Source organism: Bos mutus, chromosome 14, assembly GCF_027580195.1.
Source record: "Bos mutus isolate GX-2022 chromosome 14, NWIPB_WYAK_1.1, whole genome shotgun sequence".
In the NCBI taxonomy this organism is placed as follows: Eukaryota; Metazoa; Chordata; class Mammalia; order Artiodactyla; family Bovidae; genus Bos; species Bos mutus.
In genome coordinates, this window is record NC_091630.1 from 70,339,878 (window position 1) to 70,354,127 (window position 14,250).

Below are 14,250 nucleotides of genomic sequence, written 5' to 3' on the forward strand. Positions count from 1 at the left end.
CTTGCCTGGTGTCACACAGCAGGCGATTCCAGTTCCCAGGAAGAGAAACTGTGCCCTGCCTGCCCCTGGCTTTCAGGGGCCACTCAGGGAGACCGAGGAGGTACCTCAGCTCCACGGCAGTGTGTCCATGGTGGGGGTGGCAGGCGGGACACACTCCTCTTGCCCAGCAGGGCCTTGGCCTGGGGGTGGTGGGAGGAGGGCGACCACTGTGCTCTCTTCCAGAGGCTGATGACTCGTCTGTGTTCGTGGTGGGCACTGTGCTTTACCGAAACCTGGGCAGCTTCTTGGCCCTGCAGAGGTGGGCATCACGGGCACAGGTGGGAACTGGGGAGGCTGGGTCTGGCGGAGGTGGGGGCTGGGGAGGCCGGGCCTCGGGGGTGGGAGCCTGGGGAGGCTGGGTCTAGGGGGTGGGGGGCCTTGGGAGGCCGGGTCTGGGGGGTGGGGGCCTGGGGAGGCCAGGTCTAGAGGTGCAGGGCCTCAGGAGGCCGGGTCTGGGGGGTGGGGGGCCTGGGGAGGCTGGGTCTAGGGGTGGTGGCCTGGGGAGGCTGGGCCTGGTGGGTGGGGGCCTGGGAGGCCAGGCCTAGGGAAGGTGGGGCGAGGGGCTCCTGACCCCAGCATGGCCTGCCGGCTGTCCCCCAGGAACACGACTGTCCTGAACTCCAAGGTCATCTCGGTGACGGTGAAGCCCCCGCCTCGCTCCCTGCTCACACCCTTGGAGATCGAGTTCGCCCACATGTACAACGTGAGTACCCTCCGTGTGCACGTCCGCGTGCATGGACCCTTCCACCTGTCCCCGTGTGCACACACGTCGCGGCCTCTGGCTGGCCTTGAGAGAGAGCTCCTTTACCCCCGAGCGGTGGGCGGGGACAGTGGCTGGCAGAGCTTCAGGGACTTGCCCAGGGTCACAGGCAGGGACTGAAGGAGCCGAATGCAACCTAACCCTAACCCGGGTCCGAGGCTGCTGCTCCCGGGCCCTGCCAGGCCAGCTGCTCCTTGGAGAGGATGGAGCCATCCTCTGCCATGTGCCCCCCGCAGGCCCACCATGCTCTCCTCCCCGGGCTCTCCGTCAGGCCTGAGACACCCTTGACCACCGAGAGCCTGCCCACACCCGCCCCGCTCTCCAGCCAGGACGGGCAGCGTCATCCGGCGCTGGGCCATGCCCAGCCTCTCTGTGCCTGGCCCCTCCCTCATCAGGCAGGAGCCCCCCTGTAATCACCCCGCAGCCTGTGGGGCGGGAATGCTTGCCGAGCCCTGTCTGTGCCCCTGACCCTCCCAGTGGCCATTTCGTATTAAGCGGAATCGGCCGCTGCTGCCCAGCCCCTCCCAGAGAGAGGACAGGGGTCCCCGAGGCCGGGCAGTGGGCTGGGGGCTGAACCAGCCCCTTCCCTGCTCTGGGCCTCAGTTTCTCCTCTGCAAACGCCGTCTCTGGGGAGCAGCGGAGGCGGGGCACCAGGCGGGGCACCGGGACCCTGCGTGGACACCGCCTCAGGTGGAGCTCGAGGGCGGGTAGGTGGCCTGACTCCCCCGTCTCTCCCAGGGCACCACCAACCAGACCTGCATCCTGTGGGACGAGACAGACCCGTAAGTGTCTCAGCCGTGTGGCCTCCGGGGCGGGCTCGGCGGCCAGGAGGGAGGGTCCTGGGCTCCAGCTTCGGGCCGCCTGCTGACCGACCCCGCACGCCCGTCGGGCACAGTGTCTCTCTGCCTGGTCCAGCACTGACAGTGCAGGGGGCCACCCAGCCAGTTTCCCACCCCTCCTAGGGAGCTCCATGGTTGCGGGTCCAGAGGCCTGCGGGGGTCCCCAGGCCAGGTGAGGGGAAGGGGCGTGGCCACAGAGCAGGGCAGCTGGGTGAGACCCAGGGTGACCGATGGGACGCAGAGGCGGGGACTCCTGGGGTCTCGGGCCCAGCTCCCTGCCCGGCACGCGGCACCCGCCTGTGTCAGGCCCTGCCGCCCTGCTGTTATGAGTCGGGGCGGGGCACTGGGCTGGACTGGCCAGGCTGTGATTCAGGGTCACAGCACCTGCATGGGCGCCCAGAGCAGGGTTCCTCCCAGACACAGGGAGACAAGGGGAGAGGTAGGTGGGGGCTCGTGTAGTCACAGGAAAGAGTCTGTGCAAAGGCCCCAGAGTGGGGGCAGCCCTCAGAGGCAAGAAGGGTCAGAGTTTGGGGAAACTGGGCAGGAGAGAGCTTGGCGGCTGGAACCTGATGGACCAGGTGGGCCTGGTGGGGACTCGGCCTTCCCCCAAGGCGTTTGGTATCCACTGGGGAGGGGGTGGTCAGAGAGCGGCATGTCATTGTCACCACCTGCCTCCCTCAGCCCTGGCACTGCCAGTCCCCAGGCCGGCCCCAGGGCCATGGGGTACGTCCCTCATGCCGTGGGCATGATGATGGAGGTGTGTCCTGTGAGGTCAGGGGAGGCTCCCAGAGTGGCTGACACGTGAGGAGGACACGTTCTCCTGGCAGAGGATGGAGGGGGATCTCGGGCAGAAGCAGTTTGAGCAAAAGTGTGGAGGTTGGAAGGTACAGGAAGAATGTGAGGCATGGCCAGTAAGAGTGGGCAGCCACAGGGGCAGGGGTGTGGGGTGGGAGGGAGGCTGCAAGAGGCAGTTTGTAGGGGCTGTGGACCTGTGGAAGTTGTTGGGGAGGGATGTGATTACCATGCGTCCATCAAAATTCTCCACCCACCCGTCCTATCCATCCATCCATCTGTCCATCCATCCTCCCATCCATCCATCCTCCACCCACCCATCTGTCCACCCACCCATCCATCCTCCACCCACCCACCCATCCATCCTCCACCCACCCATCCTCCCATCCTATCCATCCATCCATCTGTCCTTCCATCCTCCTGTCCATCCATCCTCCACCCACCCATCTGTCCATCCATCGTCCCATCCATCCATCCGTCCATCCATCCATCTGTCCACCCACCCACCCATCCATCCATCCTCCACCCACCCGTCCTCCCATCCTATCCATCCATCCATCTGTCCTTCCATCCTCCCATCCATCCATCCTCCACCCACCCATCTCTCCATCCATCCTCCCATCCATCCATCTGTCCATCCATCCATCTGTCCATCCATCCTCTCATCCATCCATCCACCCATCTGTCTATCTACCCACCCATCCATCCATCCTCCACCCACCTGTCCTCCCATCCTCCCATCCACTCTTCCATCCACCTCATCCATCCATCCATCTGTCCATCCGTCCTCCCACCCACCCATCCTCCTGTCCTCCCATCCTCCCGTCCAATCTTCCATCCACCCCATCCATCCATCCTCAACCCACCCATCTGTCCATCCATCCTCCCATCCATCCATCCATCCATCTGTCCATCCACCCATTTGTCCATCCATCCTCCCATCCATCCATCCTCCACCCACCCATTTGTCAATCCATCCTTCCATCCATCCATCCATCTGTCCACCCACTGATCTGTCCATCCATCCTCCCATCCATCCATCCTCCCACCTACCCGTCCTCCCATCCTCCCATCCACTCTTCCATCCACTCCATCCATCCATCCTCCCACCCTCCCACCCGTCCCTCCTTGATGATTCCTGACCACTGACAGAGCGTGCTCTACGAGGTGCTGGTGCTCAGCCTCCTCCTGTCCCCTGTGAGGAAGGACAGGAAAGTAGGAACATCCAGATCCCTGTGAAACTGTCCAGTCACGCCACGTGCCAAGAAGTGAAGCAGTGGATCTGGTGGCAGGTGGGGTGAGGAGCCCGAGAGCAGGTTCACAGAAGCCTCTCTGGGGTGGTGTTTGAGAGACGCCTGCTCAGCACCGCACGTGGGTGATTGGGGACAAGCATTTTGGCAGAAGGAACAGACAGTGCAAAGGCCCCATGGTGAGAGAGTGCAGGCCCGTGCGTGGACTTCACTGCCCTTGCCTGCTCTGGGGTTTGAAGACAGGGTCAGGGAAGCACCGGGGTGGACCCCGTGACCCCAGGAAACCAGCCCTCTGGCTTTGTGCTGGAGACTGTTTTTCTCTGAGTTTCGCGAGTAGCATAAACTTTGCACAAAATGGATTGACAGAAAAGGGTGAAAAAATAAAAGGCAAGAATGAGGGCTCGCGTCCTCCCAGGCTGGCCCCTGTGGCCATCATGTGGCTGCCGTCCACTCCGTCTGGCCCCTGACGTCAGCACAAGCCCCTCCCCACAGTCCAGAAACCCTCCCACTGGGCTGTTCAAAGGTGGCCCGGAGCCCCTGAGGTGGCTGGTTCACCCAGTAGCCCTGCCCTTGGATAGCTCTGCTCACATTTATGATTGTTTTGTTGGCATCAAATCCCTGGACAACTTCAAGGCCTTGGTAGTAAATTGCTTTCCAGAAAGGTGGACCCATCCTTCCCCTTTGCCTTCCAGGGGCAGCAGGTTGTGAGAGGCCTGGCCAGCCCAATGAGTGTCGGGTTCACTGTCCCCGGGGCACGGTCGGGGCAGATCCCGCCCCCTGGGAGTGTCCCCGTGGCTGGAGTCTGCCTGCTTGCGTGTGGGAGCAAAGCGGGGGTAGGGGGTGGACAGTGGCCAGGCCCATGGGACACTCACGTCTGGCCGTGGCCTCCACTAACCGGGGGCCTGCCCGCACCCCAGGCTTCCTTTGCCCTCTCCTGGTACCCCTGGACAGGTGGAACTGTTAAGGCCTCTGTGCCTGGGCCCAGGGCCCTGTGGACAGGGGGAAGGTGCCAACAGCTGGGCCGCGTTAGAGGTGCCCCAGAACGCATGCGCCCACCAGCTCCCTGCTCAGTCCCGGGGTGGCCCTGGGAGCCCTGCCTGTTACTTCTGGAGAAGCCAAGGCTCTGGAAGGTTGGTGCTTCAGCTAAGGGTAGGGACCGAAGCTTCTGCCCCAGAACTGGACAGCCTGGGGCCCAGAAGTCACGGGGTGGGGGCACGGGACAGGAAGGAGGCAGCTGGCTCTCCCCGCCCATGGTCTGTGCTGGAAGCACCTCCCTCCGTGGCCAAGTGAGGCCATCTCTCACGTAAAAGGGCTCAGAAGAGCCGATGGTTTCCCAGGTGACCCGAAGCAGGGACCAGGGCCAGGGCCCCAGGCTGCTTCCACCGGTGTGCCCAGGGATCAGGTCTCTGCTGGCATGGGCCTGTGTTTGGATGAGAAAGGGTCTCATGTCTGCAGAATTGTGTGTATGTGGGTGGGGGGGAGGGGTCGGTGGGAATTGAGAGCAGCTAGCGACCTTCAGCTGAGAAGCAGTGAGCTTCTGACCCATGACTGAGTCTTGGCCCTGGTCACTGCAGGAGCCTAGACCCCAAGCCAGACTGAGCCCGGCCCTGGCACGCTCTGACTCCTGGCCCTGGGCACACACTGAGCCCGGCCCTGGCACACTCTGACTCCTGGCCCCGGGCACACACTGAGCAGCGTCTCACCCGGCGTCACTTGCGCGTGCTCACATGTAACGTGCAACTGTGCACGTGTCATGTGTGTGGAGGGCCGCCTCCTCTTGCAGACACACGCACCCATCAAGCATGTGACACACTCTTCTCGGAAAGTCTGAGTCAGGCTTCCCACCCACAGTGCAGACCCTCCACCTGCCTCGCCCCCAGTCACACACGCACTCTTGCACACACAGGCTCAGCGTCTACACTTGGGGCGACTGCTCACAGCGAGGCTCTCGGCCGCCCCCCTACGCCCCCACACCCTTATGCCAGCCTGGCCAGTGGCAGTGAGGGCCTAGGGGGCAGGGCTGCTAGGGAGGGAAAGGGAGTCTTTTCAGAATTCTCAGATGTTTAGGTGGCCGGGGAGGGGAGTCCGGAAGGATGGGCTGGTGGTGGCGGGGTTGACAAAGGCCAAAAGCACCGCCCAGAGTTCACGTCTGTGGTTCTGAAAGGACAGCTCCCTGTGTCTTTCTCAGAAGCTGCAAATGTTTTGCGGTTTCCTTTTTAGAAATGAACAACTGAGAGTTACACAGAGCAGAGAAGTCAGAGCCGGCAGGCCCTCGGAAGTCACCTGCTCTGGCTGAGCCCCAGCGTGGGGACGTCAGGACAGGACAGGTCTGGGTGCCGCGCCCCCATTTTGGAAGGTGCTGTGCCCGATACCAGGCCCACGTGGGCTCCAGGGTTTCATGCCCACCACATCTTGTGCTCCCGGGTCCACACTCGAGTCGGCTGTAAAGGCTCTGAGAAGTCCTGCAGCGGGCTGCTATTGAGTCAGGTTGGGGGTTCCCTAACTAGTGGGCGCTTGGCACCCCTGCACTCTGGAACTTGAGCTGGGAGAGCAGACGCTGGGACAGGCTGGTGGAGGGCGGGGCGCTCCCCCAGTCTGTAGGGTCTTCTCCAAAGCCTGACCGCCCGCCAGGCACCTTCCAGCATTCACTCACACAGCTTTCTCAGTCGGGCTGAGGACTGGGCCCAGAGTTCTGTTCGACAAGCCTCGGGTGCCCTGTAGGTGTGCCAGTCTGGGCTCTCTCCCCACCCCCTGCAGGTGCAGCTATCCTGGGGGACGCTCATGACCCAGGCCTGGGCTTCTCCTTGGGGTCCTTGCCCAAGTGCGTGTCCTGGTCCCTTTAAGAGCCTTGCCCCTCCCCCGCCGAAGTCCTTGGTTTCCTTGGAGAGGGCGGTGAGGGGGCAGGCCGAGGGGGGCAAGCGGAAGGGAGACTTGGCAGGGTCCCCAGGTCGCTGTCAGCGGCCGGTTCCCAGCCCGATTTCTCCCACGCCGTCTGGTTCCTGATGGGGGCAGAGAAGGCGGGAGAGGGGGGCAGGCGGGGGAGGGGGAGACAGCTGGACACAGAGGCCTTTTGGTGGCCCTTCATGAGCGTGGGTGGGAGGTGGGGTCGTGCTCTGCACCCCCACCTGGGTGGGGAGCTAGGGCCGGGGGAGGGGTGCAGGGCTGCTCTCAGCGGCGAGACCACTCACCCCCAGCCCCTACTCTGGACTCAGCCCCAGCCCCTTCCCCAGCGCCCCTCCATTCTCTGAGCCTCCCCCGGACAGTGTGCTTGCGGAGTGGGGGGCCTGGCAGAGGCCCGCTCTGAGCCTGCCCTCCTCGAGGGGCATCTGAGTCCGGGCCTGCCCGTCTCAGCTGGGTTTGGGACCTGGAGGGGACAGACAGCATGAGGTCACGGCCCAGGGACAGCAGCTGTGCTCAGAACCTGGGGCAGTGAGTCCCCCACCCTGGCAGGCAGCCCGGCTCCCAAGCCACAGTCCTCTGCCCCACGGGCCCCTCACCACTCCCCTCCTTGGCGCCAGCTAGAACGCCTGGCGCCTTTGTCCCTGGTCCTTGTGCCTCTTCTCCGGCCTCAAAGCCACCTGCTTCTGGAGGCCTCTCTTCCTGTTTTCCTACATGCCCCCCAGGTCCCCTGCTTCTCAGCTCTGACTCTCATTTGCCAAAATTCTGTGTATATGCATGTGCCCCCCTATGAGAGTGTGAGCCTCCTGATCAGAGTGTGAGCCCCCCAATCAGAACGTGAGCCCCCCCAGCAGAGTGTGAACCCCCCATCAGAGTGTGAGCCCCCCATCAGAGTGTGAGCCTCCAATCAGAGTGTGAGCCCGTCCAGCAGATTGTGAGTCCTTCAGAAGAGTGTGAGCCCCCGAATCAGAGTGTAAGCCCCCAGCAGAGTATGAGCCCCCCAACCAGAGTGAGCCCCTAGCAGAGTGTGAGTCCCCCAATCAGAGTGAGCCCCTAGCAGAGTGTGAGCCCCCCATCAGAGTGTGAGCCCCCAGCAGAGTGTGCAACCCCCAGCAGAGTGTGCGACCCCCAGCAGAGTGTGCAACCCCCCAGCAGAGTGTGCAATGCCCCAGCAGAGTGTGAGCCCCCATCAGAGTGTAAGCCCCTCAGCAGAGTGTGAGCCCCCCAGCAGAGTGTGAGCCCCCAGCAGAGTGTAAGCCCCCCAGCAGGGTGTGAGCCCCCCAGCAGGATGTGAGTTCCCTTAGCAGAGTGTGAGCCACTCAGCAGAGTGTGAGCCCCGCCATCAGAGTGTGAGTCCACCCATCACAGTGTGAGCCCCCAGCAGAGTGTGAGCCCCTCCAGCAGAGTGTGAGCCCCCAGCAGAGTATGAGCCCCCCAGCAGGATGTGAGCTCCCCTAGCAGAGTGTGAGCCCCCAGCAAAGTATGAGCTCCCCTAGCAGAGTGTGAGCCCCCAGCAAAGTATGAGCTCCCCTAGCAGAGTGTGAACCCCCAGCAGAGTGTGAACCCTCCATCAGAGTGTGAACCTCCATCAGAGTGTGAGCCCCCAGCAGGATGTGAGCTCCCCTAGCAGAGTGTGAGCCCCCAGCAGAGTGTGAGCTCCCCTAGCAGAGTGTGAGCCCCCAGCAGTGTGAAACCCCCAGCAGAGTGTGAGCCCCCCAGCAGAGTGTGAACCCCCATCAGAGTGTGAGCCCCCAGCAGAGTGTGAACCCTCCATCAGAGTGTGAACCCCCATCAGAATGTGAGCCCCCAGCAGGATGTGACTTCCCTTAGCAGAGTGTGAGCCCCCCAGCAAAGTATGAGCTCCCCTAGCAGAGTGTGAACCCCGAGCAGAGTGTGAACCCTCCATCAGAGTGTGAACCTCCATCAGAGTGTGAGCCCCCCAGCAGGATGTGAGCTCCCCTAGCAGAGTGTGAGCCCCCAGCAGTGTGAAACCCTGCAGAGTGTGAAACCCCCAGCAGAGTGTGAGCCCCCCAGCAGAGTGTGAGCCCTCTCCCCATACAGGGCCTGGGTCTCCCCATCCAGTGTCCCCCACCTGCTTGCTTCCACTTCCCACTGGAAGGAACACTGGGGCAGGGGTGGGGCCCTGCCAGGAGAGGGGGCATCACAGACACGGGGACATGCGTTCGAGTGCTCAAGGCCGGTGGGCACTTTACTGGGTGGAGTCAGGGCCTGTGGGTCTACTGTGTCAAGTCCAGCTGTTCCCTTCCTGCACCTTCCCACTTCTGTGGCTCCGTGAGTCTGGGTGCCCGAGTCGGTGGTGGTCATGGAGGAGGGGTCGGGGCTGGCACGTCAGGGGAGGCACAGTGTGGCTGTCCTGAGCTCCCGGGACCTGCTGGATGCGGGTGGGGGCAGCGCTGGATGTCTTGGTTTGGGAGGATGTCAAGGTGCTCACAAAGCTGCCAGAGGTGGGGAGGGGCAAGTGGACCAACCACATGTTCTGTCCCTGGTCGAGTGGCCTGTGGTCAGGGGAGCTGGGAGGGGCCACTTGAATCTTCCTCCCACCCTGGCTCTTGCACCCGCACTGATCTGGGGATGAGGGAACAAGGAAGAGCCTGTCCCTCCCTGCCCTTGTGGAGGAGGGGCCATTAGGGAGGTCAGTGCTGGGCCCTGAGCACATGGGGCAGTGCCCGCAAGTGGGGAGGGCGCTCACCTCCCTCCTCCACTGAGATCTGGGGGCTCCAAGAGGGGCTGCCTGGAGCAACAGAGACAGCTACTAGGGGCTGGGGGACTGGGGGTCCGTGTACTGGGATGGGCCTGGAGGGTGTGAGGTGACCCTCCTCCCTTGCGCCACTTGCTTCTCCATGCTTGGGGTGTGCAGTTGCTAGTTTTCTGAGGCAGAAAAGTCTTAATCAAAACCCCAGCTCTCCAGGCTGCCTGGTGGCTTGCTGGTGGTATTGAGAGGGTCTGAGGTCCTCTTCTCTGCAGAGAACCAACTCAGGATGCAGATGGCAAGAGGTGCAGGAGACAGGAAAGCTTCCACGTTAGCAGGAGGGGTGGAGTGACCACGGTAACCATTATCCTTTCCTGGCCTGGAAATGACCCTGATGGAATGACCTTGAGGTTCACCTTGGAGGGTGGGGTGTGGTCAGTGGTGTGGAGGATCAGATGATGCTGATGGTGAGGTTGCCTGGGTTCAGCCCATCGTGATTGACGGGCATGGTGGGTGGTGAGGCCTCCTGCAAGACGGTTTCTGCCTACACAGGGCCCTGGACGTGGCAGGTTGAGTGTTGGTGATGGGGGTTCCCAGCTAGTGTCAGTCCACAGACACAGTGCTGGCTCAGCAGCGATGGCAGTCACGGGGGCACTGCTGACAGCGGAGGTGACGCCGGTGAGCTCGGTGATCAGGTGGCTGTGGTAAGAGTGACAGCTTTGGCAACGATGTGTCGTCGGTGGTGGTGGCGGTGGTGGTGATGTCGGTTCGACGGCGCTGTTGCTGCTGATGGCGTGATGGGCAGTGGTGATGACCACGCGGCAGCGAGGGCCGCTGCTAGTGGTGGTAAGGGTGACGCTGTCGGCAGTGGGGGTGACGGTGAAGGTGGTGGTCACGAGGACGCTGCTGGCTCGCACGGTGGTGTTGGTGCTGACGGCGCTGCTGCTGTGCTGATGCAGTGGAAATGGCAGGTGTGTTGAGGACGGTATTGGTGGTGGCAACGGTGATGCTTGTAATGACCCAGATAACCGCGATGGTGTAGTCACTCACCTAGAGCCAGACATCTGGAGTGCAAAGTCAAGTGGGCCGTAGGAAGCATCGTACAAACAAAGCTAGTGGAGGTGATGGAATTCCTGCCGAGCTATTTCAAATCTTAAAAGATGATGCTGTGAAAGTGCTGCACCCAATATGCCAGCAAATTTGGAAAACTCAGCAGTGGCCACACGACTGGAAAAGGTCAGTTTTCATTCCAATCCCTAATAAAGGCAATGCCAAAGAATGCTCAAACTACCCTATACAACTGCACTCATTTCACATGTCAGCAAGATCATGCTCAAAATCCTTCAAGTTAGGTGTCAATAGTACATGGACCGAGAACTTCCAGATATATAAGCCGAATTTAAAAAGGCAGAGGAACCAGAGATCAAATTGCCAACATACACTGAATCATAGAAAAAGCAAGGGAATTCAAAAAAAAAAATCTACTTCTGCTTCGTTAACTACACTAAAGCCTTTGACTGGGTAGATCACAACAAACTATGGAAAGTTCTTAAAGAGATGGGAATACAGACCACCTTACCTGCCTCCTGAGAAACCTGTATGCAGGTCAAGAAGCAACAGTTAGAACTGGACATGCAACATGGGCTGGTTCAAAATTGGGAAAGGAGTATGTCAAGACTGTATACTGTCACTCTGATTATTTAACTTACATGCAGGAAACATCATGAGAAATGCCAGGCTGGATGAATCACAAGCTGGAATCAAGACTGCTGGGAGGTATAGCAACAACCTCAGATATGCAAATGATACCACTCTAATGGTAGCAAGTGAAGAGGAACTCAAGAGTCTCTTGATGAAGATGAAAGAGGACAGTGAAAAAGGTGGTTTTAAACTCAACATTCAAAAAACTAAGATCATGGCATCTGGTCCTGTCACTTCATGACACACAGATGGGGAAACAGTGTCAGATTTCATTTTCTTGGGCTCCAAAATCAGTGCGGACGGTGATTGCAGCCACGAAATTAAAAGACACTTGTTCCTTGGAAGGAAAGCTATGACAAACCTAGACAGCACAAAAAGCAGAGACATCATTTTGCCGACAAACGTCCACAGCCAAAGCCATGGTTTCCCAGTAGTCACGTATGGGTGTGAGAGTTGGACCATGAAAAAGGCTGAGTGCCAAGGAACTGACGCTTTCAAACTGTGGTGCTGGAGAAGACTCTTGAGAGTCCCTTGGACTGCAAGGAGATCAAACCAGTCATTCCTAAAGGAAATCAGTCCTGAACATTAATTTGAAGAGCTGACTCACTGGAAAAGACCCTGATGCTGAGAAAGATCGAAGGCGGGAGGAGAAGGGAACGGCAGAGGATGAGGTGGTTGGATGGCACCACTGACTCAATGGACATGAGTTTGAGCAAGCTCCAGGACGTAGTGAAGGTCAGAGAAGCCTGGAGTGCTGCAGTCCATGGGGTCTCAAAGAGTCGGACACGACTGAGCGACTGAACAACAGATGGCGATGATGTTGTGGTGAAGATGCTCCAGTGATGTGGTACGGTGATATGCTCGTGCCATTCCTGGTGCTGGTGGCGCTGTTAACAATGGCACGCTGGTGTTGATGGTGGTGGTGGTGGTGACAGTGGCGGAGGTAACGACTGTTGCCGATGATGATGGTGGTGACGTTACTGCTGGTGGTGGCGGCTTCAGTGGGAGCCATGGGGGTGGAGGTCGTGGTGACGGTTATGGTGGTGGTGGTGGTCTCAGCTCTTTGGGAGATCTGAAGCCCCTCCCAGGAACTAGGACTTGCCCATGGCACAGTTTTTGAGGCCGACTGCAGCACACAGGGTCAGACACCAGCCCGGGGAGATGAAAGGCCTGGGTGCACGGGCCGAGGAGAGGGTGTCCTGGAGGAGCTGGGCTGGCTGAGGCTGTGAGCTCTGGTATCTCCTGGAGCTGAGGAAGTGGCCGTGGAGGTGCCCATGCCCAGCACAGGGCCTGAGCAGGCCGGCGAGGGACTCCCGTCCTGAAAGTGAGTGACCAGCCAGCCTGGAGCGTGAGAGTGAGGCGTGAAGGCACGGCCCCTTGGCTGGCGAGGGGAGCTGACAGGCTGGACAGAGCTAGGCCTGCGGTGCAGCAGGCGGAGGTCTGAGTGGGCGGCAGAGGCTCAGGTAGGCTTCATGGACGCTGAGCTGGCAAGGGTCAGCAGGTGGGCTGAGGCTGGCAGGACCCCAGCCTTCCCAGGCCAGAGGACTTCCTGGCAGGGCTGGGGAGTTCCGGGCCCCAGACTCACCTGGGGCCCTGGTGGCCTTGCCCAGGAGGGTGGGTCAGTCAGTGAAGAACCACCAGGTCCTGATAACGGCCAGTTTCCCAGCCTAGGGCAGGCCTGCGGCCTGGGGCCCCGACTCAGAGGGAGCGGCGCCAGCTGAGAGCCAGGAGACGGTCATCGCAGCTTTGTGGGGAATGTAAGATGCCCTGGAGGCCCCGGTCGCTGCCTGATGAATGCTGAGTGAGCCCGAGACGCTGTCAGTGCTGCGAGAGCAGCCCGTGAGCAGGGGTGCAGGCTGGACGGGTACGCTCTGCCCTGACACGGATCCATCCCGGGGTCCCCAGACCCTGAACCAAGAGGGGATGGAACTGCCCTGTGGGTTCTCAGCAGCCAAACGGGGAGACGGGGGCTGGGCACGGAACTTGAGCTTGAGGAGGCCTCCTGGAGACGGCAGTGCCTCGGGGGAGCCCCGAAAGATGAGGCTGAGTCAGCCAGGGGACAGACGAGTGTGTGGTCAGAGGGACTGGCCAGGACCAGACCTGGGGGCAGGAGGGGCGCCTATGTTGAGTCGCCGGTGGCTCCTCTGGGCTGGCACTTGCAAGCGGGGCTGCCAGGCTGGGGGTGGGGAGGGCCTGGCGGTCACTATGAGCTCCAGCCGCTGGCTGAGGTAGGACCCAGAAAAGCAGTAACAGGGCAGCAGCAGGGTAGCACCTGGTGCAGGAGCCAGGTGCAACGCTTAGGAACTCACTGCGTATCCCAGCAGGCTCCCTGGACGAGGCGGCTCAGCAGAAGCCTTGATCTGTGGATCAGTGGTCAATAGGGGTCAACAGTCAATAGCGGGAGGTGGGAGGTAGGCACTCTGGATGTGTCCCATACACAATCCCGCGGGGGTTGCGCCTGGAATGGGTGGTCTGGGGAGCACAAAGGCCAGGCTGAGGGAGCCCCTGCCTGCAGAGACACCGTGCCCACTCCCTGTTCCCTCACCGGGGTGATCTGTGCCCACTCTGGCTTCTTTCTGCTGTGTGGGAGGACACCTATGAGTCACTCACACTCCAGTGTGAATTAGCCCATCAAACCCCAGGGGACCCCGAGGCACAGTCCCATAATAGCGCCTGCTCTGCGGGCCGGTGGGAGGCATCCTGAGCACAGTGAAGGCCCTGGCTCCGTGGGCAGGCCAGGCTCTCCATGGCCGTCCCTGATGTGCCATAAGCATGCGGGGCCCAGGCTGGGCACGGTGTGCCTGTGGTCCCTGGACATCACCGGGGGGCTGGTGCCACTTCACAGAGGGGGCCGCAGCTCTGAGTGGCCTGGAGGGAATTTGCCCAGGAGGGGAGCAGACCTTGGCCCCCGGTGCTCCCCCCCTCCCCGCAGGGAGCCGGCTGGGAGTTCCCACAGGCTGAGCCTCCTCTCATCTACCCTGGGCCCCGGGGAGGTCCCTGGCGGGCTTCCTGAGCTGGTGGGGCCCAGCCAACTCCCCAGGCTGCCTTCTCTGAGCCACCCGACCTGGGCACCAGGATAAGGTGCGGCTCCTGCCCAGGTGCTGAGTGAGGTGGCTGTGCCAGGCGGGGTTGCAGGGCGCTGCGGTTCACCGTCTGAGTGTGGCTGGAGGGGAGTGCTGGGGAGGGGGGCAGTCCCCGGGGCTGTGGGCCCCTGAGTGAGGAGGGAGCTGCGGGAGGTCTTGAGCAGAGGACAGCGTGTCC

General features: G+C 61.3%; 1 protein-coding gene across 2 annotated transcripts in view; it reads left to right on the top strand.

Moving 5' to 3' along the window:
• Positions 1-14,250, top strand: part of ADGRB1 (adhesion G protein-coupled receptor B1) — a 77,645-nt gene that overhangs the window by 31,502 nt on the left and 31,893 nt on the right. Inside the window, exons 15-17 of one of the 2 annotated variants that reach the window (XM_070382692.1) lie at positions 215-298; positions 640-742; positions 1,538-1,581. In XM_070382692.1, coding sequence (XP_070238793.1) covers positions 215-298; positions 640-742; positions 1,538-1,581 — 231 coding nt within the window. Of the gene's footprint in view, positions 1-214; positions 299-639; positions 743-1,537; positions 1,582-14,250 lie in introns of those variants that run through there. The other variant, XM_070382691.1, reaches the window with a different exon arrangement.